This window comes from Lucilia sericata, unplaced genomic scaffold (assembly GCF_015586225.1).
Source record: "Lucilia sericata isolate MDLA Ls3-8-SP2 unplaced genomic scaffold, ASM1558622v1 Contig000818F_arrow, whole genome shotgun sequence".
Taxonomy (NCBI): domain Eukaryota; kingdom Metazoa; phylum Arthropoda; class Insecta; order Diptera; family Calliphoridae; genus Lucilia; species Lucilia sericata.
Genome location: NW_023994810.1, coordinates 65332 through 93310, shown reverse-complemented (window position 1 = coordinate 93310; position 27979 = coordinate 65332). Strand labels below are relative to the sequence as shown.

Sequence of the window (27979 nt, the reverse complement as noted above, 5' to 3'; positions counted from 1 at the left end):
TTTTGATAGATTTTGTTTTGGAAAAAATTTTTGATAAATTTTCAATTAAAAAAAAAAATTGATACACCTTCAATTTGAGAAAAATTTTGATAAATTTTCAATTGGAGAAAATTTTCTTTTTAGGGAAATAATATCTTTGATAAATTTTCTTTTTAGGAAAATTAAAAATTATCAATTTTCTTTTTAAAGGAAATTTTTGATAAATATTCTTTTTAGATGGAAATTTTGATAAATTTTCTTTTTAGAGAAATTTTTGATAAATTTTCTTTTTAGAGAAAATTTTTGCTAAAAATTCTACTTAGAGAAAACTTTTGATAAACTTTCCATTTAGAATATTTTCGATAAATTTTCTGTTTAGAGAAAATTTTCGATAAATTTTCTGTTTAGAGAAAATTTTCGATAAATTTTCTGTTTAGAGAAAATTTTCGATAAATTTTCTGTTTAGAGAAAATTTTCGATAAATTTTCTGTTTAAAGAAAATTTTCGATGAATTTTCTGTTTAGAGACAATTTTCGATAAATTTTCTATTTAGAGAAAATTTTCGATAAATTTTCTATTTAGAGAAAATTTTCTATTTAGAGAAAATTTTTGATACATTTTCTATTTCGAGAAAATTTTCGATACATTTTCTATTTAGAGAAAATTTTCGATAAATTTTCTATTTAGAGAAAATTTTCGATAAATTTTCTGTTTAGAGAAAATTTTCGATACATTTTCTATTTAGAGAAAATTTTCGATACATTTTCTATTTAGAGGAAATTTTCGATACAATTTCTATTTAGAGAAAATTTTCGATACATTTTCTATTTAGAGAAAATTTTCGATAAATTTTCTATTTAGAGAAAATTTTCGATAAATTTTCTATTTAGGACATATTTGATAAATTTTTCAATTAGAGGAAATTTCAGACAATTTCCTATAAATTTTCTATTTAGAATAAGTGAAAACATAAAACTCCATTTATTTAGGAAACTAGAAGAGATAGGACCAAAATAACGACTATCTGTGATCACTTTTATTTCCCAGCAAAAAATGGATTTTTTGAGTGAAAACATAAAAGTCCATTTATTTACAAAACTAGAAGAGATAGGACCAAAACAATGATAATCTCTGATCAACTTCATTTCCTATCATACATTTCTTATTTGAAAAAATTTTCGCTAAATATTTAATAAAATTTTTACTTAGAAAATTTTTTATAAATTTCTTCACTTAGTCAATTTTTGATAAGTTCTCTGATTCAAAAATTTGAGATAAATTTAGAAAACATTCTTTTAATTTTTCTAGCAAGGATTCACATAGTTTTCATTGTAGTGGTTTAACAAATAAAATAATAAATTTCCATTACTAATCCATTGTGAATGATAAGGGAAACCCACATACTTCTTAAATTACTTTAATTTCCGGTAAAATTTAACTTTCATGTAACACCATGTATTTGCTGTAAAATTTCCATACATCTATATTTCTTATAAATAAATAAAAGCCCACAAAATGTCTAATTCTACATCCTGTAGTATAACAAATAAAATATTCAAAAAAGTTTCTTATATAGAATAAATAAATCAATCTGAATTTCATTATATTTTGCTGGCAAGAAATGTCCCATATATTGAACATTATATTTTTTGTCAGCTTGTTTTTTTAACAATAGTTTTTTATATTCATATGTATATTTTTTCCATTATTTTATTTACCATGTTCTTATTGTTCATTCCCATATTCAATTTAACGTATATTGACATCTTTTGTTTTGTATTGACTGCCAACAGCAGCAGGAGCAGCATCAATAGCAAAGAGACTGACTGATGTTCAGAAAAGGAAAGACATACATACATGCTCGTACACAATTTCATGTTTATCATTATATAATTTTTCTACTTTCCTTTTTTGACGCTTGAGTATTTTTTTCTTTTTGGTTTTTTTTTTTGCAAAATGTCGTTATATATTGTTTTTCTGTCACTCTATGCCGTTAGTCGAATACTGTTGCTTACATGATAGCAAATCTAAAGGGTTTGTTTTTGAAAAGTTATTTCTTTTTTCTTATTAAAAGTCTTGTAAGTTAGTTACGATTTTTTGTTGTATGTCATCTGAAAGTCCATTCTGTTAGATTTTAAATAAAGGCTTAACATCTGACATATCTTCTTCGAGATATCTTCTATAACTTGGTCTCAGGTTTTCGACTTTTTTCAAATTTTGTCGGCCTGTGTTATTAAAGAAATATCAAAAAGATGCATAGTTCTTAATGAAAACCCTTTATTTACAGAGACAAATACCCGCAGAGTTTGTACCGTTGTATCTTTTCTTGTCTGTCAGTCATAAGTATCCTTGTGGTAACATCCGTTTTATTGTCGATATTGTTGTACATAGTTTGTTATTGTATCTGATGCACTACATACATATAAATGCACATATGTAGGTACGTATATACGTATGTACATATGTGCCAAAAGAATGAACAGTGTCTTTTGACAGAAACATAAATTAATTTCGATTTTCTTGTTTGTAGTATTCTGTTGAAGAAACATTCCATTATCTCCTGGAAATATCGTTATTGTTAACAAATTCCATGTAAATACGAATTATCAAAAGGGATTTTTGTATTGCCAAAAAATACATACATATTCTGAGTCCATCTGTACTATGCCCGCTCGAACAGTAGAAGCTGAAAGGCTGACATTTACACAAATATCGTTGTTATTGTTTGGTATTGGAAATGGGGAATACTGGACCATGATCTCAATTATCCAATTGGGATATAGTTGATTCAGGTCTCATTCAGAAAAAGCCTGCAACGCGTAGCGATGAAATTAAGCTTAAACAACATAGGAAAAAAATCTCTATATAAAATTTTCTGAGAATGGGTCTATAATTGACCCTACCCCTAAATAACCCCTCTTATTGAAAATCAGTTTATAGTGAAGAAATCGATAAAAAATTATTAGATTGTGATAAAATTTGACATTTGTTTTAAGAAATTAATCACTCTTTTCGGTTTACTCGGTAAAGGCTCTTTTTCGAGAATCGCCCTAATATTAATATCATCTAAAAAGAAGTAAATCATAAATTTTTGAATCGTGAATCGATTTAAAATGATCTATAAGTGTTACCATTCGGAATTTACATTTAACTTTTGATGATAAACATAAAACACTCGTACATACTTCTTAATTCTCCCAAGCCTCAATACATGGGCAACTTTCGAAAGCTAGTGGTGGTTTATGTCCAACTATATACATATTATCCTTTATCCCACTCACTCTTTATACTTTTGTTTAAATATGTATGTAGAAAGAATCCTGTTTTTCATATATATTATGTTTTTATTATATTCTTGTACATACATATATAGATAAAAATATGAAGTATATATCTGGGTTATATTACCAGCTGCTTAACAAAATTTATCGTAATAAATCATTTTTGTTTTTATTTTTCTACTACAATAGTATTTTTTTTTTAAGCTGTTTATGCTACAACAAGAGAGATGTGACATAAAGAGTATAATAAGAAAATGATAAAATAAAATAAAGTAAAACATGTCACAGGAAAATTATCAATAAAATCAGCAAAAATAATATATATTACAAGAATATGGCTTAAGAATAAAACTATAATAATACCACTAATTGTTTTACTTGAACGTTTAGTTATAGTTTTATAAAACAATAATGGTTGCTAAGCTATTACTAATAGTAGGAAAGAAGAACATAAACCCAGCAAGAACTTGCTAATGACTTGTACTCATACAGCAAATTTCCTCTCAATGACTACTACATACATATGTATGTGTATTCTGCATTACCTTTAAGTACTCTTATAATGAGTTACGTAAAACGAAATAACTTTTTAACTTCTTATTTGTAAGTACTTATTTAAGTATTTACTTGTAAGCAAGCGTGTTAATGCTTCCAATGTCACCGCTGTGTTCAAATAAAATGCCAATGTATAAGTAGTGAAAGTTGTTTATTATTAGCTTATTAACTCATTACTTTTCAATGTAAGTTTTTGCTGGAAAGTTTGTAATTGAAATGAATTTTAAAAGTTATAGAGGATTACTAAAATATATGGAAAAATTTGTCTATTGGGTTACTAGAGAGAACTTTACTAAACTAAACGAACAAAACTAAAACCAAAAATTTTAATTTATGTCAATTTTTTGTCATACTGTTTTAAGCTCATCATAAAAACTCTATTAAAACTTGACAAGGCGCACCTGTTATAACAAAAAAAAAAAAAAAGAAACGACAACAATAATAGTAAGAGCAACAAAATAAATGAGAAAAATAGTAAAAACAACAGTGCTAAATTCGGCTATGACGAATCTTATATACTCTTCTTCATGGTATTTTTTATAATTTTTTTTTTTTAGAAAGAACCTTTGAATATCCTGATTTTTATACTTATGTATATCCGAAATATAGTCATGTTTTAATTTTGTTCATATAAACCAAGCATGTGTGATAGAATTATTAAAGATTTGGACTCCGAAGATATCTGGGGTCTTCTGAAAATTGTTTTCCAACAAACTTTCGAACAGACAGACGGACATCGGAGAGATGGACATCGCTAAATTGACTCATTGCCTCTATGGGTATATTTTAAAGTATGTATGTCTTATAAATATCAGTACACCCTCATAATACCTTAATACACTTCTTTAATAGTGTTGTAGGCTCTAAAAAGTATACTACAGTTTAGGATTTCAAAAGTTTAAATATATTACAATACAAACAACAATAACTGAACCCAAACCAAAAACGAAACGAACCATAAAAATCATGTAACACTTTATAAAATGTTCTCAATATTGGATGAGTATGATGCTGCTGATGATGATGACGACAATAATGACAAGATATTGTTTTGTTTCCTGGTAAAGTAATGTTTTTGTATCTTAACCCTTGTGTGTCGCTTACATTCAAAATACATTTACTTTGACTTCCTACATTGATTGTATTCTGTGTCATTTACTACAGTGTACAGATTTAACTGTCATCCTAATTCTTTGTGTGTGTGTGTGTCTTTACCTTCCTGTAAATTTGTTCTTACATGCCTGTTTCTGTTGTAGTCATATTGAAAGTCGAAAAATTAAACAACAAAAATGACAGAAACACGTATACACACATTACTTGAAGGACTTTAGCTGTATCCTACATTTTGTTATTATGCCATAATATGACACCATCAAGTAATCCTTTCCCTTTCTGCACCCTTTCCATCTCTAACATTATTTCTCATTCCTTTCATTATTTGCTATATGTTTACATACAATACTCCTAACTTCTGGCAACAATGCTTTGTGTGTGCCTCAGCATAGAAGACAAGGAAGTTATTCGGAGAAAAAATGTTATTGTGCTGATTGTATAACTAAACATGCATTAAACGGGTATATTATTGTTACAGGAATTTTAAATCCTCAGAGTCTGTCTTTATACATATGCGTGTAAATATATATATTTTTATATACAAAGCGCTTTAAACACTACTTCAAATATATACCCACTTATGATACTCTCTACATATGTATGTAGACGTGCCAAAGTTTTTAAATGTTCATTTTAATAAAAATGGATATAGAGCACCCTATGAAAAGCATAATGGAAGAAGAAAGATTATTATTGGAACATAAGGTAGGTGTTTTAACCTGAAAGCAAGTTTTTGTGGTTTTATAAAAAATATTCGATAAAATAAAAATGATCGATAAATTTTCTATCTGGAATAAATTTGTGTAAATTTTCTATTTAGAGTAAATTTATTTAGTTGAAAATTTTCAGGTAATTTTCTATTTAAAACAAGTTTTCGACAAATTTTTCTTTTAGAGTAAATTTTCGATAAAATATATATGTATTTAAATAAAATAAAAATAATAAATTTTATTTTAGTAAAGTATATTTAATATAAATTTTCTATAAAATTAGTGTTAAAGAAAGTTTTTGGGGAATTTTCTATTTAAAGAAAATTTTCGGAAAAACTTTTATTTAAAGAAAATTTTCTGTTTAAGGAAAATGTTCGATAATTTTGATAATTTATCATCAATGAATTTTGTTTTTAGAGAAAACTTTCTTTTTAAAGAAATTTCCAATTTATTATTCTTGTAGAATTTTTTGGCGATAAATTGAAATTTAGAGAAAATTTTCAATAAATTCTGTATTTTGAGATTATTTTCCACAATTTTTATATTTAGAGAAAATTTTTGATAAATTTTAGAAAAATCGTAATTTTTTTCGATTCTATTTAAATTTTTGGTAAATTGTAAATATATTTAAAAAAACTTTCGATAAATTTTCCTATTTACAGAAAATGTTCGATAATTTTTTTATTTATAAGAAAATTTTCAAAAATATTCTATTTAGAGCAAATTTTTGATAAATTTCTTATTAAGAGAATATTTTTTTGATAAATTTTCATTTTGGAGAAAAGTTTTAGTTAATATTCCATTAGAGCATATTTTCGATAAACTTTGTATTTTTAGAAAATTTACGATAAATTTGTCTATTTAAAGAAAATGTTTGATAATTTTTTCATTTATAAGAAATTTTCAATAAATTTTTGATAAATTTCTGTATAAAAATTTTGCCAGTTAAAAAATTCATAGAAAACTTTTTGAAAAAATTTAAAAACATGCTTTATGTATATTGAGTTTTTACAAAGGTATAATTTTTTCAAATTGGAATCCCGCAATCCAAAAAATGTTTTGAAAACTTCTAAAAATGGGATTTTTTAGTTTTTTGGCTATACTATCCCCACCAGAGCCGAGGATATCGAAACCCTTTACGAAATATTTAAAAACATATTGGGCCATCTAAAATGGGTTAGTATATTTTGATATCAACTTTGCGATTTGAGAATTTTTGGCCTAAAGTTGAGCCATTTTCAAGTTTTTTTTTTTTAATTTAAATGCATATAGTCAGTCCCCATTTTTTATTTAATAAACACATTTGATGTTAATTGAACAAAATTTGGCGAAAATCGGGAAATATTTGGACCCACAGTTAGCAGAAAACTGGACAAGGTTGCGTAAAAAAGTTGAAAATTTAATTTTCAAATGCGAATATCTCCTACAACGAAGAAATAGGATCGTTTTAAAAATTGTACATACCCGAGGTGTACATTTAAATCGGACTAACCGTTTAAAAGGTTCAGAATTATGCCCCTCTATTATTTTTCTATACCACTGTGCTTTATAACTAATTTAAAACAATTATTTTTTTCTTTTCAGAACTTTAATAATGTTTAAAAAACGCTGTGGTAAGTAAAATAATTTTTCTTATGATTAAAATAAAAATTCAATTACGTACATAAAAAAAGGAGGTTACACTTTATCTATTAGTATTATACTTACAACGTCTACATACTAGATATAACAATTTACCTAGAAAGAAACAAATGAAAGAAATTAGTTAAAACACTTCTAAATGATGAATTTTTTAAGAATAATTAAAATTTGAAAACTCATTTAATAGAGTGACCATTAAATCGACTTTTAACTTTAATAACTACTTCAGTCTTCAGCTTTATATATATAAACATTGACCAGTTATTATAATGACCGGCCTAAAATCTTTGAAAGGAAATTTACTTAACAGGACTATAAAAGTTTACCCGTATATATATTGTCCTATTATGTTTTTGTAATGTCAATATAAGTAGAACCATTTATTCAATGACACACATACACAAAAGCTCACATCATGCATTGAATAGATTTTAACCGGTCTAGTGATTTTCAATAAACATACCTTTTATAATAGGTTATGTCTTTATAGGATTTTCATCTTTATTATTTTCAACTTAATATATAAAATAACTAGCAAAGTCTTCTTAGAATACTTAGTGTGTTAAATTGATGTAAATGACATTAAGATTATAAGTTATTGACTTACAATAGCTAAAATATATTCAAATACACTTCATTGGTTATTGTATTCAATATTATTTGTCTTAAATACTATTTACATTTAAGTGTATTGTAAATTTACAATTCTTTGATCTATGGCAGAATTTAGGAAAATTATTTTATTTAATGAATTTTAAATAAGTTACAAAACATTATATTTTTTCATGAACATAAAATTTAAATCATGAAATATTGTAGTGAATGAGTGATATAATATATTTGGTAATGACTTGTACTTACACAACAAATTTCTTTTTAATCACTACTACATAAAGTCTACATTGCTTTTAAGTACTTTAATAATGTCTTACATATAATCATATACGTAAGAACTTATTGTGAATTTTGTCATTTTATTTGATGGCACTATCAACTGTTGTTGTGTGTTAAACAAGACAAATAAATAACTTCTTATTAGTCATCACTTATTTCAGTGCTTATTTGTAAGAGAGCGCGTTAAATACTTGCTTACAACGTATAATTATGCAGATAAGAAAGCCATGCTTGGTTATATGATATTCTACATCAGCAATGAATATATTTAAAATGATTTTAGGAATTACTTTCATAACACCCTTAGTTTATTTTAACACAATATAAAACAAGTAAGAATGTATAGTCGGGCTTGGCCGACCATATGATACCCTACACCAGTTATGAATACTAAATGTGATTTATTTTTCATAATAAAGCATTTATCTTGAATATTACCTTGATTTCGATTTATTTAAGCAATTTATTGACGAAAAACTTATTTTCTAAAAGAGGCTTTATATGGGGGATAGGAGCAAATGTGGATCGATCCCGATGAAATGGGCTGGATAGATTTGTATTTATATAATATTTGTCTGTGCTAAATTTCATTGCAATAACAGTGCTAATAAATGAATTGCGGATATTTAAATCACTTTCTGAAGGGGGCTTTGTATGGGGGCTAGGGTCAAAAGAAGTCCGATCATTTATAAAATCGGCAAGGTCATCAAGGATTGTATATATCTTAGTTGTGCGAACTTTCATCGAGATACATTTATGTTATACATAATTATTAGCTCAAAAGGCCTTTTCGGGGGGTTCAGTTGTATGGGGGCTAGGTGTAATAATGGACCGATTTTAACCATTTTCAATAGGCTTCGTCCTTGGGTCAAAACAAACGTGTTCTTTGATAACAACGTTTACATGGACACACGGTCGGACGGACGGACGACATCGTTAAATCGACTCAGAAAGTGATTCTGAGTCGATCGGTATATTTTAAGGTGGGTATAGTACTAATATTTTAATGCGTTACAAACATTAGCACAAACGCATAATACCCTTCACATTATAGTGGTGTAGGGTATAAAAAACTATAAATAATGCATATTTATTTAAAGATTTATAGTTAAAAAAAGTGTTAATATATTTACACATGTTTAGCAAATTACCAATTACGACAATCAGATATGTATGACAAACAAATGTCAAACTATTTGAAATAAGTTTAGGATTATACCATAAAGAGATTAATTTTAAACAAATGTTTATTTACTCATGAGTTTATATCTCTCATTCTCTCGTTATTTTGCATAATTTACCAAATATTACAAATACTCATAATCATATTAAAACATATGTATGTTAAGTGGTTTAAATATGTAAATTTAATGATAAATATTTAAATACCTATTTGAATTTTAATCTATTATTAAATTATGTGCAGAGTTTTGAAAATTTAGCTACATTTCCATAAAAAATATATCATTTTAAAATTTCATTTTCAAATTGTTTTACTGTTAAATTAAGGGTAAATTATGATTCCCAATTTCAATAAATATTGAAAAAAAAAAAATCAAAATATTTTGCCATCTGTCCCTGCTGATGAATGATTTGTTTTGATTTAGTAAACTATAATAATTAACTTGATTAAGTTTTAAAAAATCATTCAAACTCACTTTAATGTCAATATTTGTGTTCACTTCCTTTTAAATAAAAAAAAAGCTTTAATTTAAAAATAAATAAAATAAAACATACTTTTTTTCTCTTTAAACAAATAAATAAATTACAAATATTTTCAATTTGTTGTGGTTTTACCTGCGAAAAAAAAAACTGCACAAACTAAACGTACTGGTGGGTCAATTAATGCAATGTGTTTATTTTCTATGAAAGTCAATTAAATAGCAAATTTATTCAATTTAAACTTAATAATCAATCAACATGAAAACTAAATATTATGTGATATAAAAAATACATAAACAAATAATATTAAAATTTAAGGAGAAAGGAATTTAAGTAAAGAAATAATAGTTAATAATTTAAATAAAATTTTTTTAATAGTTCATCATCTATACAATTAATGAAAATCATCGAGTTTTCATATGAGCATAATTTTTAGGTGATTCTGATATTCAGGCTTAGGGGGTAATAATTATATTCAGTAATTCATTACATGGTCTATAGTAATTACTTGTAATGTATAATTGATCAATAACCAATTACAATTACTTCTAATGTAATCAAAGTTTACCAATTACAATTACTTGTAATTGAAATTTAAATATTACTAACTACTATTACAAGTATTTTTAATTGGCACAACTTAAATTACAAATAATTGTAAAAAGTTATTGCTCAATTACTGTAATTGGCAAAACTTAAATAATAATTACTTCAAATGTAATCATTACTTCCAAGCCTACCGTTATTGTAGTTATTTCTGAACAATGTACGATAAACTTTGTATTTAAAGGAAATTTTTTAATAAAATTTTCAAAAAAAAAAAAAAAATTTAAAAAAATTAAAAAAAAAAAATATTTTCAATAGATTATTTATAGACAAAAATGTAAATAATTTTCTATTAAATGAAAATTTGTAAAAAAAATGATTTAATTTATTTATTTACACATTTTGGATCAAACTCCCTATTTAGAGAAAATTTTGATACATTTTTTGCTTAGACATTTTTTTTTAGAAAACTTTGATAATATTTTTTATTTAGAGTTAATTTTCGATAAATTTCCTTTTTTGAGAAAATTTCTATACATTTGATATTGAGAGGAGTTTTTCGTAAAATTTTATATTTAGGTTAATTTTTAAATTTTTTTTAAATTTTTTGTTTAAAGAAAATTTTATAAATTTCGGCTGTACCGAATGTTATATACCCACTATCAAATCATTGGCGTAAAGAAATGCTTCCTTATGAATAAACTTTGATATTTAAGAATCGATGCTTTTGTTATTATGGCGCGATCCCCGTAATATTTTGTAGAACGATTTTCGTTCATACAAAACTTGTTTATGTCGATCTTCATCACTGTACTCGTATTTTTAAGCCAGTATTGAGCGTTAAAGTAAATGGGACCTTGTATGGGGGAAGAGTCAATTTTGGTGTGATTCTCGATTTTTTATACCCTACACCACTATAGTGGGGAGGGTATTATACGTTTGCGCTGATGTTTGTAACACACAAAAATATTGGTCCTACACCCACCTTATAGTATACCGATCGATTCAGAATCATTTTTTGAGTCGATTAAGACATGTCCGTCCGTCTGTCCGGCGACAATCTTAAACGTCTAAAATTGACTTGTAACCATTTGTATCGCAATGAAACTCAACAAAACTAACTGTTATTTAGAAATATATCCTTTTCCCAAATTTAATGAGGATCGGCCTGTGTTTGACCTATACTCCTATATGAAGCCTCATTTAGAAAATTAGTTTTTTATCAAAAAAATGCTTACATACTTTGCAATTAAGGTAAAATTCAACATAAAAGTTTCGTTATGAAAAATAAAAAATTTTAAAATATACTCATGGTGTAGGGTATTATATGGTCGGCCATGCCCGACTATACTTTCCTACTTGTTTTTAGTTCATACAGGTCTTGTTTATGTTAAAATTCATCGCTGTACTTGTATTGTTATGATAGTATTGATTAACGTTCATTTTCTGAAAGGGACCTTATATGGGTGGTAGGGTCAATTATGGACCGATCCCCATAGAATTTGGTAGAGATATTTTAACTCGCACAAAACTTATTTATGTCGAATTTCATCGCTATACTCGCATTTTTATGCCAGTAATGAGCGTTAAAGTCAATTTCGAAAGGGGATCTTATATGGGGGTCAATGATGACCGATCTTTATAAAATTAACAAAGATATTAAGGTTCCCATAAAATGTATTGAGGTCGAATTTCATCGCTATAGATGCTTCTTTTAGACAGTTATGATCGTTACAGTCATTTTCTTAGGGGGGCCTTATATGGGATGTATGGTCAATAATGGGCCAATTCTTTTCAAATTTTACAAATATTACCGGTATAGATGCTTCTTTCAGCCAGTTATGAGCGTTAAAGTCATTTTCTGGGGGGACCTTATACGGGGGGTAGGCGAAATCGTGGACCGATATTGCCTATTTTCAATACCAAATAAACTGCATCAATGTAAAATATCTATCCATTTGGACTCTATCGTGTTTTCAACAGACAGACGGACAGGGCTTAATCGTTTTAGAAAATAATAAGGACCCATTAAATATATACTTTTATTTAGGGACATTATGCCTAAAATTATGGGAGTATATGATACTCAATATTGCCCTATGTAATGCAGGCTATGGACCATGTTGTTTTCAAAAACAATCAACATGGTCCATGCCTGCATTACATAGGACTACTAAACGGTTCATGTACACTCATAATGTTTTTAGGGAAGTAGATCATGTTCATTACGAAATGACCCTATGTTATACTGATGCAATAGGCCCCGATGGGTTGGTTCTAGGGGGATTAAATCTTCCCTTAAGTGTCTGACATTAAAATGACTCTAAAATTGTTTAACTATTAGTTTATCCCTTTTGAATGCCCATAATTTATTATTAAAGTGATATGAACTAAAAACTCGAATTTAAATCTTGAAAGATAGAAACGCATTTTCAAGAAACGTGTGTAATTTGCTTGATATGCATCAAAACAATAGGTGTTCTTCTCTGATGTATTTTTAGACAAATAGAAATATGAATGTGCCAACACTAATAGATATTTATTTTTTAAGAGAAAAAGACACCAAAAACAAGAGCAGCCAAACCTATTGTGTTGCTATAAATTGAAATATACATTAAAAAAATTAACTTAATAGAGGGGCATTTATTTTTAAGATTTGCAGAAAGAGAATAAAAATATAAAACAATAAACAGTGTAAGGCCAAGAAAATTTTGAAAACACACTAAAATACATTCGACCACCGCTAGAAGCAGACGTTAAACACACTTTTTGTTTATAAAAAAGAAAAAAATTTTTGTTATTTTTTCTTTGACAAAAATAGATTTTACAATTTGTGAATTAAAGTAAAAATAAAACCTAATTAATACAAATGGAGCAAATTGCAACAAATATCGATATATTGAAAAAAATATTCAATTATCTGAAACTCAGCGAACAACTTAACGCCACACAAGCCTGTCCAGAATTTCAATACATTATGGTGAATTGCATATGGCGTTACAAATATCGCCACATTAAAGTGTACAAATTAAACGGCGACATATTTATTATAAATATAAATTCGAAATACAAAACAGATTACAGAAATTGCGAATTAATAAATGAATATTTTGTGGATTTGCGACCTAAAGAATTTGAAAGATTTTTACGATTAAATCGAGAAAATATTTTGGAATTAGAATTGTGTGATTATAGCGGCAATAAACTTGAAGAAAATGCACAATTTGTTAAAAATAATAAATGGAAGTTTTCTAATCTTAAAACTTTAATTCTACAATATGTTATGATTGATGTAAAAGAATTGGACTTAATCTATAGGAATTGTAAAAAATTGGAAATACTACGCTTAAGGCAGTGTTGTAATTTAAAATCTGATTTGATAACTTTAAAAGATCAAGACAATTGTGCGTACGATGTATTGCTTTCTATAGTGAAAACGTTGAAAGATTTTCACATTGAATATCGTGAAATGCAATTTAGTAAATCTACTTTAAATTTACATGACTTACTAGCCAAAAATAATTTAAAGCGCTTGAATTTAAATATGCCGTTAAAAAATTTACGTTACAAGGAGACACCCCGTTTGCGTGACAATTCCTGTGAGATGCTGGAAATAGGCAATTTTGATGAATACAAAACTTTGCAAAAATTTACACGATTATATTTGAAAAAATTTCAATTACTAACCCACTTAACCCTAGAAGGTTCTTTGAACAAAATTTTTATAGATACTCAATTTATACAGAATTTATCGGAATCAACGGTATATTTAAAATATCTAGTTCTCAAAAGATGTCTTGTAAATGTCGATAATTTTGGTTTACTTTCCACACTCACAGAAATTACACTTGACAATTGCATGTCTTTGACCTGGCGAAATTTGAGACAATTATTAGAGTTGCCTCAACTACAAGCCTTTCACAGCAATTATTCTACCTATACCCGGGAATTTGAAAATATTTGTATACCTTTTAACCTCAAACGCTTAACACTCGTGGGTAATGAATTCAAATTTGGCCAAATATTCGATAAACCTAGAGATCAATTAACCCAATTAAAACAATTGATTTATTACGATGGTTCTCTAACGAAAATTTCTAATATTTCAAGAAAATTTCCCAGTTTAGAAATTTTACATATTTTACCTCATCATCTGGAACTTCAAGATATTTTCCATTTAAGAAAATTAAAAATCTTTAAGGTGCCCAAATGTGCTAAAAATTCAAAAAATATATTGCATCTAATGCATTTAATAGAACATCCCACTTTATCTGAATTATCATTAGTGGGCGGAGCAATTAATTTAGGCCATGAATTGTCCATAGATCTTTCTAATATAAGGATAACAAATTTAACTTATCTAGTAATAGATTTTGATGTATTTAATTATTTGCTAGAATTTTTGTTAGATTTACTAAAATGTAATTTAAAATTAAAATTAATTGTAAGCTCCGATGATGTCGCCGACTTTCAATATTTTTATAATTTGGTAACAAATCGAAAATTTTGCAAAGATTTTATAAAATTGTGTGGATTTCAAATTGGTAATTATGAGATATAAAAATATTTACTCTTAAAATATAATTAATTTTGTTTATATTTCGTTATTTTAGATCGCAATGATATTACTTCCAGACCTAAAATAGTGGAAAGGAAATTACAATTTATTAGAGAATTGTCGGAATTTCAAAATGTTTATATAATAATTTAGTTTCGTTATTTAATATTTAAATAAGAATGTAAATAATTTTTTTCAGAAAATAATTACAAAATATTTTTTTTGGTTTTAGGGGCTTCTAAATTCTGATTAAGTTTCAAAATGTTTATACCTATGTGTATGTAATAATAGAGTTTCATTAATTAATTTTTAAATAATAATGTAAATAAATATTTTTAAGAAAATAATAACAATATAAGGGATTTTAAATTCTTGCTTTTCATTACATGAACTGTGAGTATGAACGTTATGTGACAAATTTAGATTTTTATACCATATACCATTTTTAGCATTCCAACTGGCTTAGAATCAAAATGAATCAACTACTTCCGTTTGTTTACTATTATTATAGTATATCCATTAGTCCAGTCGCCGGCAGCAAAAGAGGTGCTGAAAAAGTGTTATTATAGTGGTGTTTTCTGACTGAGATATAAGATATACAATATTTGGTTTATTTTGATTATCATGATTGAATTTCATTAAGTATAAAAATTAAAATATTTATTTATGGATAAAAATAAACATATCCAAAGAAAACAAAAATGCTTATTTCTGCACAAAGAATAATATTTTTATTTAAAAAGTCTAAAAAAAGTATTAATGGACAATGTTGTTATTTACATTCATTTTTACGCATTTCAGAAAATTATTTATTTTTGTAAATTGTGTTATTGTTTTTAAAAATTTTGTTTTCAATTTTTGCAACAACGTGACACTAACCTACCTAGTCAAGCAACTGAATGAAATATTTGTTTTTTATTTACGCTGTGAGATTGCAGAAAATCTCTCGTAGTTTGAACAATAGGAAACTGCAACACTGGTCTAGTCTATGTCTAGTCTATGTCTAGTCTATGTCTAGTCTATGTCTAGTCTATGTCTAGTCTATGTCTAGTCTATGTCTAGTCTATGTCTAGTCTATGTCTAGTCTATGTCTAGTCTATGTCTAGTCTATGTCTAGTCTATGTCTAGTCTATGTCTAGTCTATGTCTAGTCTATGTCTAGTCTATGTCTAGTCTATGTCTAGTCTATGTCTAGTCTATGTCTAGTCTATGTCTAGTCTATGTCTAGTCTATGTCTAGTCTATGTCTAGTCTATGTCTAGTCTATGTCTAGTCTATGTCTAGTCTATGTCTAGTCTATGTCTAGTCTATGTCTAGTCTATGTCTAGTCTATGTCTAGTCTATGTCTAGTCTATGTCTAGTCTATGTCTAGTCTATGTCTAGTCTATGTCTAGTCTATGTCTAGTCTATGTCTAGTCTATGTCTAGTCTATGTCTAGTCTATGTCTAGTCTATGTCTAGTCTATGTCTAGTCTATGTCTAGTCTATGTCTAGTCTATGTCTAGTCTATGTCTAGTCTATGTCTAGTCTATGTCTAGTCTATGTCTAGTCTATGTCTAGTCTATGTCTAGTCTATGTCTAGTCTATGTCTAGTCTATGTCTAGTCTATGTCTAGTCTATGTCTAGTCTATGTCTAGTCCTTCATAAATATGTAATTTCATAAAATATCGGCTGATTTTCATTCGGAAAATAACTAATCTATTTGTCTTAGATTGTAAGGCTTATAATTATTGAAATTATTGATCATTTCATATCATAATTATATAAAATCGTTTATCTGCTAAAATATCTTTTCCAGAAACTTTTGATATTTGCGTAATAAAAAATCCTTTAAAAAAGAAATCTTTTCAAATTAAAATTCTGTTTCATAATAAAAATTTTCCGATTAAACAAAAGAACATTTTTTTAATCCAATGTAAAACTATTTCCTTTGAAAAGAAAAGAAATAACCATTATAATATTATTTCCAATATTTTTTTCAATCCTATTGATGTGTATTTTAATACTTTTTTACTTTGGGATATAATCGACATTGTACGAAAATATTATTATTCCACATATGGACCATTATGAAATTAAATACTGCAAATACATACATACATGATATACTGATACAAAAAAGAATATATTCTTAGTCGAAATGTCAAATCAATAAACGGAAATTGTTGCTATGTATGGATATGTAAGTTGATGTTTCAAAAAGAGAGAAGCTGTATATATGAGTGGGATTATAAAAATATTTTCATAACATTCATATGTATTTGATAAAAAGGAAATTTTGCTTGAATTTTACAAGTCCCTAATCTAATAATCATATGTACTACCTGTTGATAAATTATTAATTCATAAAATATGCTCTTGAGATATTATGCCAGTAGTTGAATATACTTTTACTCAAGCAAAACAAACATTTTTTTATGAGCAGGTTTATTTTTCATAATTGACATTTACAATTTTCCTATACAACAAAACAGACATGCATTTAGGTTAAAATTGTGTTTAAACCTTAAGACTATTTGACACAATTGTCAGAAACAGAAATGGATAACATGTCAAAATGTTAAATATTTTTGAAATGAGACTTCTTGTTATGACAAATAATAATGTAATTTTCTAATATTCTAATAATAAAGACTTCGTAAGTGTTTATAATTAGAATATCTATTTAAAGATTTTTTTCTAAAAAGTTTTACATCCTATAAAAAAAATTTAAAATCCTCCAAAAATTACCTTTTTATCCTTTGATCCAGCTCACCAAATATTGATGTCAGCACAAACAAATTTGAGAGATGGTATCTTAGAATGTAAAAAATTTTAATTTTTGCTGGAAACATCAGCAACTTAAACCAGACGCCACCCTAATATACTATAGTTGTAGCATCTGGTATGTAAAATAAATTTAATTAAATTTTCATTTTAACAAGAAACTATAGAAATTTTCTAGGATATGAATTATTATGAAAACAAAACAATTGTTTGGTCTGATAAATGAAATCAAATGAATTTTCTATAAATATAACGCTTTCAATTAAAACAACAAAGAGTTATTATACAAATTCCTTAGAACTGCAATTTTATATAAGTATTTTATTAATAAGTTGGCAAAAAAATTACTCAAATGCTAAAAGACCATTATTAACAAATGCATTTTACCAGGTATTAAAAAGTTACAACATTTTATCTACAGGATTTACTTGCCTTGCAATTTGTGTTGCTATAAAATGGATGTAAGAAAAAAAAAAACAACTTAAATAAATGACCTTGCAACATATAACATCTTGCGCAGTATATAGTCAGTCAGTCTCTAGAGGATATACTACAAATCACCCCATTTCTACAGGATTTGGCTGAAAATTTGAAACACCTTCCCAGAAGTAGACATTCAACTAAAAACATACAATGAGTTACTAACAACCATCTGCAAACACCTCCTCTCTTCTTAATACACATTTCTCAAAGAAAACCTGTATTCTGGTATTAAAACCCAGATGGTTAGATAGATAAATGAATGGTTGAATAGATGGATGGATGAATGGGATGTTTTTCGCTATTTTCACCATATTTTACTTGATGGTACATGCGAAAAACAGCAATTTCGTACAAAATGTTTTATTTTTTTTTCTCTTTCCTCATTTGAGCTTTAAGAAAATTTGATTTTAGTTTTTATGTTGGTGGTACATAAAAAATTCAGAAGACAGGAAATCAGTCAAGTCAAAACTACTAAATGAATATTTCAGTTTTGTTAGAAAAAAAAAGAATCTTAGATGGCATGCTATAAAACAAATTGTTAACAAGATTTTGGTTAATCAATTGGAAGAAAAATAAATTATAAAATCAATAATAAATGATATAGGGAAGGGAATTGCATTGTTTAAGGTTCATTTAAAGTACCACCAAACATAGTCATAGGGTACGAAGATTATGCGAACACTAACCGGAATCTCCGTAAATAATAAAAAACAAACAACAATATTCAGTTGAAGTTTAATTTACCCCAATATCTTTATTTAAATTTTAAACCAGATTTGCGGATCTTCTATGATACCGGAGACGAAGTGTATTGAAAATGTTTAATATCGGTCCATTATTTCACCTAGCCCTTATATAACTGAACCCGCCGAATAGGGCTCTTAAGTTTATAATTATGTTTAATATACTCGTATCTCGACAAAAAGCTGCAAAACCAAGTTCTATACCAGCCTTGATGACTCTCATGAATTCTATAATTATAGGGTCTCATTTGATCATAGCCCCTATACAAAGTCCCCTTGACTTAAATGTCCACAATTTTATTCAACAATAAATGTCTTAAGTATATCTGAGGCCAAGGTACAATTCAATTTAAATGCTTTATTATGAAAACTAAATCACATTTTATTTTTGTAATAGGTGTAGGGTATTATATGGTTGGCCTTGCCCGACTATAATTTCTTACTTGTTTGTTATATATCGAACACATTATTCTTTCTCTCAACATTATGTATATCAATTGAAATGACTGTCGAATATCTTTGTTTTGATATACATCAGCATCATCCGATATATATTTAAAATTGGACATGGATCTTCTAATCGATCATATATCCGTTATTTATAGACTGATTTCGATGACTTTAAAGGGCAAAATTTTCTAAAGCATGCCCTGAAGATATCTGGGGTCTTCAGAAACCTGCTGACTTTAACAAACATGTGAACTGACGCTACTTTATAGGGTCGAAAAATTAAATTCTATAATTCTCATAATCATATCCTATAACGGAGTAATATATTTTCTTTTTGGCCTATCGGTCTCTTTTAAATGCCGGCCACAACTTTAAAGATTATTCAAATTTACTGTATATTAATTTTTTTCGTATCCAGGTCAAATATTCTATAAATAATCAAATATTAATTGTGTAAATGTATATTTTTACCTACTCATTATTAAAATCTGTATCTTAATTAACCTTAAATGTCTGCTAGATATAAATTAATTTTATATAAGGTTAATCTTAATTATTTATTTATTTGTTTAATGGCTATTCAAAACAAAATTTATTTGGTTTGTCTATATTTCAATACTAAGTATGAATGAGTACATACTTCAAAAATTTACAAGTGTTATTTTACCCGCTTTATATTGTAAAAAACTATAAAAATTATAAATATAATCTTAGTTAAAGACATGACACAGAAATCAAATTTTCAAATAAAGTTTGTTTTATAGAAAAACTATAAATTTAGATACACAAAAAAATTCGATTTAAATGGACTAAATTTGAAATAACCAAGCAAAAACTTACATTGAAAACTAAGGGGTTAAAATGCAAAAATTTACTTCACAATATAATTTTAGGTCATTAATTTAACACGGGGATGACATTGGAGGCAAGTACCTACCACTACGATCGTAGTACTCATTCTAAGCGATGCATGTTTTTGCTGGGAATCTATTCATTTTATTTGTCGATATAAACCCTGTAAAAATTTCTTTAACAGACATCATTAATTTGTGGAAAAATATTTACCAATTTTGATCTGATTACGGGAAAAATAATTTAAAAAATTTTTTTGGACTTGAGAGGCATATTATTTTCGCTTTTTATTTTAGACTTTTTTATATTTTTTTGGAAATTATATGCCTTCTATAATGCACTTGAAGTCTGGACCATAATATCTTTCAAAGATCTTTCAAACATAGAATAGTTGATATACATGTAAAACTAGAGTCTATTTATAGCAATTCTGCATATTCCGATTTTTATAAACAGCTCTTATGTCCTTATAAAAGGACATTCAAGTTTAAAGGACTTATAATTTTAAACGAATATTTTAAATACTTATATATGTTGTATGATGCTGATATTGTTATCAGATGAAAGCTAGGAATCTGTAGATCTATCTATATTATTTATTTGATTGACAAAACATTTAAAAAGAAATTAAATTTAAATAAGATCTCATTTTCGAAAATGTTTAACTACTTTTTTGTGAAAAATTTTCTTTAAGCTTGATATTAATACCAAATTTTTTGAAAATTACTTTTGCACTGTGTTATAAATCTCATGTTAAGTCTGTTGGTTTATTTGTCAATCACGATTCAATAACTGAATAAATTGAAATGAAATTCGAAACTTATAAAGATATTATATTGTAAGCACCTTACGGTGGTATTGATGTTCCCACTTAAGATACCATTTCTCAAAATTATTATTATGGTCAATATTTGGTGTGCTGGGACCAAAGCTTGAAAGGTCCTTTTTTAAGGTTTTTAAAATTTAAAAAGATAGCAAAGATATGATATGAAAATTGCACATAAATGCTTGATATTATATTGAAAGTACCTTTCGAAGACCTTTCATATGATGCAAACATTTCTTTGTAAAAAATAGGATAAAAAATCATAAAAACCTCACAAAAAATGCCGTTTTTGAAGCCAAATAACTCTTAAAGGGAAAATCAGACAATAGTTTGAATTTCCTGAAAGATTGGCCAAAAATGTCATATAAATACTCTTTGGTAGATAAAACAAATAACTCTTACAAGGATAATCCGACAATAGTTTGAATTTCCTAAAAGATTGGCCAAAAATGTCATATAAATACTCTTTGGTAGATAAACTAAATACCGTGTACATTCTTTAAGCACGCGCTTATAAAATACTTCACTACTACTGCCTACTTAAATATGTTACGGATATATTCATAAACAATTTAAACTCAGTGGTTAAAGTATTTATCATTTTCTTTATAATTTTTGGGTATAATTGAATATAAAAATATTTTACAATTTAGGTATAAAAACATTACCATATGTTCCGAATTTGAACATATTTTTTATCTTAATTTTAAGATGTTTTAAAATCGGAATAGCAAAGTATTCTCCCAGCCCCAAAAGAAGTATATGAATAATATGGGTAAAATTGTTAAAAAAAACTATTTTTAAAATTTTTATGACATTTTGACACCTTTTTTACATACGCCCATATCAAATTTTATCCCCATCCGATCAGACCTTCAGAAATTTATTTCTAATAAAAAGTGATAATTAGCCCTATCAGTGACAAAATGTGGAAAAACTTTTCCTATTGTAGGTTTAAATTAGGATCGAGCCTATTTTAAAATTACATTGCATATAAAAGTGGTTTACTGAAGCTATATGAAACTATTGGAGGTTTATTTGAAATTTGCTTAAATTTAATTAATAAACCTATAATAAATTTTTATGAATACAGCTGTTATTATTTACATAAATATGTAGTCATGGAGTGAGTATTAATGAAAATGAATGCAAGCTAAATGTATTTTAATCTAAAAAATCATTAGTATCATACAATGAGCGAGGGGGAAGAGTAAAGTTGCGAGAAAATAGTAAATATGTATAGTTGTATGCTTTGAATTATTCCAATCACTAAGTACTCTAAAAATACCAGTTCAAATACTTTCGGCATTTGTTTGTATTAGCTTGAGCCTCGAGTAGGTGGTTATCTGTGTGGTTATACTTATACAGTTAAATCACATTTCAATGTTAATTACTAATCAATGATTTTTTTGTATGTTAAAAGTAGCATGATGAAAGTGTAAATTGCATTTGTAGATTAATATCTGGTATGAGTTAAAATATTTACTTATACAATATTTTACTCTTTCGTTTAATGTGTATTGAGTGTGGGGAATTATAATGGAAGTTTTATTTGTTTGTTTATACATAGAAACTATAATTAGAAGATTCTATCAAATACATAACATTAACAAAGATCTTTACATATTACTTAGAGTACCTATTTGGTAGCAATCTAGTGTAGTTTTGCATAAATATTTAAACCTTGTATATTTTACAATGATTACGTATTTAAGCATATTACTAAATAATTGTTACTCTTATAGTATGTGAGTGAAAATACATGTTAATAATCTCTATAATTCATATTACCGATACTTTTAGTAAAATTCTCATGTTTTATTAGCACTTGTCACATAATTAGTCCTGTCAAAAAAAGTTAACAAAATAACTTACTTAATTGCCCTTAATTTTCCAAATACCAGTAACAACTAGAATATGTCATTTCTATTATTTACAAAATTTACCATAATCTGCGGGAAAAAAAAAGCTACACGATACTCAGTCATTTACTATAATGCATTTTCGTAGTAAAATTAGTTTTCTGATTAACACTAACAGCAGGTGTTCTTGAAAAACCAGCTGGAGATGCTTTTGTTTTTTTTTCAACCGGTTTTTTTTTCTCATCCCTCTGGTACTTGCAGTATATAATGAAAGTATTTGTTAAAATTAAGTTAATAATTTATTTATCACGTTTATAGATTTTTAGGTCATACCTACAAAATTTACTCAGCAGCAGTTAAAATTTTAGTTTTACATACATATTTTTTGGGTTTGTTTTTTGTTTTTGTTCTGTTCACTTACCTTTATAATTTATGTATGAGTGTACTTTAAGCATTTTTCAATTTATGTCTAGTATACTGAAAAGATAAGAGATAAAAAAGATGTTGTAAAAGATGTTGAGAATAACTAAAGAAAATATCTTGAATTGTTCATCAAGAGTCTTAAATAAGAAATTTCATATTTATTATGATGTTATAAAGGTTTTGACAAAACTACTATTGGTTGTTTGGTATTGAAAATGGGCAGTATCTAACAAATTGTATGATGATAGGTCCATGATTGACCCTACTTCCCACATAAGATCCCTTTCAGATAATGAATTCAACGCTCATTACTACCATAATAGTGATGAAATTCAAAATCAACAAATTTTGTAGGAACCAAATTTTCTCTACCAAATTTTCTGAGGATCGGTCCCTACCTTCCATATAAAATCCCTTTCAGAAAATTACTTTAACGCTCATTACTGATTTAAAAATGCCTCTATAGAAATTAGCCATAAATAAGTTTACATATTTAACGCAATACAGACAGACCAACGAGATCATTAAATCATTTTTGAAACTTATTCTCAGCCAAGGAAGTTTTCCCCCCAAAATTGATATTTACTGATAGAAAAATCACTTCTACACTCAGAAACTTAAATTTTGCTAAAAATTTGTCTTATAGGAAAATAATTTTTACTAAAAAAGTGATCTTCTTGTTTTTTTTTTTTAATAAAAAAATTTAAATTTTATCTAAATAGTAACCGATATATTAGTTTACAAAAAAAAAAACGAAAAAATTATCTTTCATTTCGTTAAAAAAAAACTTTAGCTAAACTAATCATGCGCCGAAAATTGAATTTTTGACTGAAAAAACTGATATAGATGAACATATATCAGTTCACAAAAAACTTGGTTTTTATAAAACCACTAAAAAAAATCTTACTTTAAAAAATTTTTTATATAAAATATTTTCTAAAGCCGTGATTTTTCTTATTCATCGAAAACTGATCTCTCACCGAAAATTTTTTCACAAAAAAAAAAAAAAAAACTGATCTTTCATAAAAAATTCAATTTTCTACTAAAATTTTTTATTGAAACATTTTGATAACATTTTGTCCATAACTTTAAAAAATTTCTCAAAAAATATATATTTCATATTTTCTGCAAAAGAAAGTGATCTTTTATTAAAAAATTTCATAAAAATCTAAAATCATGATCTTTTGTCAAAGAATGTTGAGTTTTTAATAAAATATTAGGATTTCCCTAAAAATTTTAACTTATGCTAACATTTTAATAAGAAATTTTTAGAATTCCAAAAACATCTTTTATATAGAATTTTATATCGAAAACTTAGTTTATCACCGAAAAAACTGATCTTTCACAGAAAAATTGTTTTCACAAAAAAACTGATCTTTAATATAAAAATCAGTTTTCTACTAAATTAACTGATCTTTTATCGAACAATTTGGATAAAATTTTATCCATAAATTTAAAAAAATTCTCATATTTCATAGAAAAATTTTGCTAAAAAAAGTGATCTTTTATCAAAAAAAAATTCTATAAAAATCTAAAATATTGATCTTTTGTCAAAGAATGTTGAGTTTTTAAAAAAATATGCTTATACTTAATAAAAAAATTTAAATTTCCAAAAAAAAAAAAATTATATAGAAGTTTTTCTAGAAAACCGATCTTTTATCAAGAAAATTTTTAAAACAGATTTTTTATCAAAAATTTATTTTTTTGAAACAAAAAAACAGATGAATTAAGGAAATAATTCTGTAAATTGTACTTTTCGCCATAGTACGTTCAAAAAACCAAAAGTAGGTGTGGTCAAACATATATCTGATAAATTTTAATTTTTAAATTGTGGGGCCCCCCTATACTTAAACCCACAGCACAACTCTGTTCTGATAACACTTAAAAGGGCAAAATTGCAAAACTGTAAATAATGGCAAAATATAAAACATTAAATAATATTCGAGATAATATTTCTTCAAGAACAATAAAAAAATGTAAATAAAAGAAAGAAATTAAATACAAAAACCCAAATTGATTACAAGGAAGTTCAGGCAGATAAAGACAAAGACTTTCCATTCTTGGTTGAACACTCACACACATACAAACAACAAGAACGAATAAAACAATAAAAGAACAAACGAAAAAACTAAAGAAAGCTGGAAAAAAGTAGAAATGAGAAAAAAATAAGTCTTAAAACAAATTAGTCTTGAACTTAAAGTGCTCACACAAGGAGTCATAATGAAATTCTTCAACAAATCATATTTCATATTAAATTTCATTTTAACAATAATACTAATAATAACTAAGATAAAAGATACTCGTGCAGCAACAATAACAACAAAGACAAATATTGTAGCAGAAAATATTGTTGTAAATGATTTATATTTGCAACGTATTAAATCCAACTTAAATGCCACAACAAATCCCTGTGAAGACTTCTACGAGTACACATGCGGTAATTGGCACAAAAACTATAATGGCACGGAATATATCGATATGCCCGGTTACATGGATTACACTGTCAATCAACAATTCGCCCAGATAATAAAGAATATAATGAATAACACTCAAGTGTATGGACGACTATTGGATGTCTATGATTCGTGTGTAAATCTAGAGACTTTAGCTTTGAATCGTTTTCTGACGATGGTTCAGGAGGAGCTTTATATGAAATGGCCATTATTTAGTTTGAACGAGACCCAGTGGCAAAATCAAACAGACTTTGATTGGCTTGCCACCATAGCTATGTTGAGGAAATATGGTTTTAATGGTGTTTTTGTTACACAAAATATAAATGTCTTGCCTAGCAATGGTTCACATTATGTAGTGGAAATTACACAGCATGCAGGCGGCAGTTCTTTTGAATTTGATGAATTGGAAGAGATATTTATAAATTTTGGTTTCTATCACAACGAGAGTCATTTGCTAACCAGTGAAGTGATGAAATTGGAAAAGGCTGTCACAAAACTGGCTCAAGTTAAATATGTCAATGAGACGGAAGAGCGCAAGTATAGTGATAATTTCAAGTTGTATACATTAGAGCAATTTCAAGAATTAATACCACAAGTGGATTGGCATAAATATTTCGCCATAACCTTAAATCGTTCAGATAATTTAAGTGATCTGCCCGTGCAAAGTTTTGCCTTGGATACGGAATTCTTTAAAAATCTCAATGAACTCTTCGAAAGCACTTCCAATGAAACTATAGCTTACTATATAATGCTGAAATTTATGCTTTATATTAATACCAATTTACCGCAGCAACGTCCCAAAGATTGTATTAAATACTTAAGATCCTATATGCCGGTCTATATGAATTTTCTTTATGAAGGTTTTCTTTTTAAAACGAAACGCTCAAAAATGGAATTGGCTTTAGAAAAAATATTTGAAAATCTTAAATTAGAATTTAAAGCAATGGTACAAGAAAATCATTTAAAATTAGATGCAGAAGAACAACAATTTATTATAAAGGAGCTGCAAACTATGCAATTGAAAATTGGCAATTTGCCGGTTAATTGCACGGAACAGTTTGTGTCTAAATACTATGAAACTTTAATTACAAATGACACTGATTTCTTTTTTAATCACTTGGAACTGTTGAAATTTTTTGTTTTCCAGGAATACCAAAAACTAGAGAATGTTTATATACCCTTTTCACAGAAGATCTTTGATTTGGATCCTTCCACCTTCTCCTCCTCGTCACCGGTTAAGATATTTGATAATGCCATTCTAATACCTTATGGTTATTTGCAAATGCCTTTATTTGATGCTCAGCTACATGAAATCTATCAGTATTCACATTTTGGCTTCATTCTAGCCCATGAAATAATACATGCCTACGATCTGTTTCACATAATCTACGATCATCAGGGCAACTATAATTGGTTGGGTTCGCGTGTTGCCTCCCATTATTTTCCTTATATACAGTGTTATGCCCACAGTCCTAGTGATATTTTATCTGAAAATATTGCCGATATTTCGGGTTTACGTTTGGCTTATCGCACCTATCGGAACATGTTACAAGATTTGACAGATTTCAATTTGGACTTTATGAATCTCAGCAAAGAACAGTTTTTCTTTGTTAATTCCGTGCAGTTTTTATGTGCAAATGTTAATAAGATATCAAATTTAGATTTGGTCACTTTAGATTTGAGTCATGATATGCATGATACACGTGTTCGCCGCAACTGGGGAAATTATGAAGAGTTTGGCCGTGTTTTCGAGTGTGCCCAGAATTCGAGCATGTATCCAGCGGAAACGTGTCGTTTGTGGTGATTTAGTGTTGGTGTGTGTGTGGGAGATTTTAGTTATAAGTGCGAAATTGTTTAAATTGTAAGATAATTTAAGATTATATGAGATTATAATAATAATAATAATGTTTTTAAATTAATAATAATGTTATTGTTTTATTCTGTAAAAATACTTTACAAATTTCAGATTTTTGATTACGGACTTGAAATATTATTTTGACAATGCATGTTATTGACGAAGAAGTCCGTCTGTCCATTAAGATTTTCGTACTTATTTGTACTTACACAACAACTTACTTTTCAATGACTACTACATACTACCTTCATTACTTTTGTTACCAGAGATATCCTTTGCTAATGTATATAAATCCCTTGTTATATTCTGAGGCCGTGTTTCCCGTCCATA

General features: G+C 27.1%; 3 protein-coding genes across 5 annotated transcripts in view; 2 read left to right on the top strand and 1 right to left on the bottom strand.

Annotated features, from left to right (window-relative positions):
• Positions 1–27979, bottom strand: part of LOC119608302 — a 64358-nt gene that overhangs the window by 18603 nt on the left and 17776 nt on the right. For 2 of the 3 annotated variants that reach the window (XM_037962670.1, XM_037962671.1), the window contains exon 2: positions 23340–23395. The exons of the other annotated variant lie outside the window; for it this stretch is intronic. The gene's annotated coding sequence lies outside the window, so the exon portion shown is untranslated. The remainder of the gene's footprint in view (positions 1–23339; positions 23396–27979) is intronic. 3 annotated transcript variants of the gene reach the window in all.
• Positions 13126–15252, top strand: LOC119608305. Its single transcript, XM_037962674.1, has 2 exons — positions 13126–14925; positions 14995–15252. Exons 1-2 carry the CDS (start codon positions 13251–13253, stop codon positions 15090–15092), a joined length of 1773 nt encoding a protein of 590 aa, XP_037818602.1. The 5' UTR covers positions 13126–13250; the 3' UTR covers positions 15093–15252.
• LOC119608304 (phosphate-regulating neutral endopeptidase PHEX-like) lies at positions 25533–27704 on the top strand. Its single transcript, XM_037962673.1, has one exon. The coding sequence runs from the start codon at positions 25562–25564 to the stop codon at positions 27596–27598; it is 2037 nt and encodes a 678-aa protein (XP_037818601.1). The 5' UTR covers positions 25533–25561; the 3' UTR covers positions 27599–27704.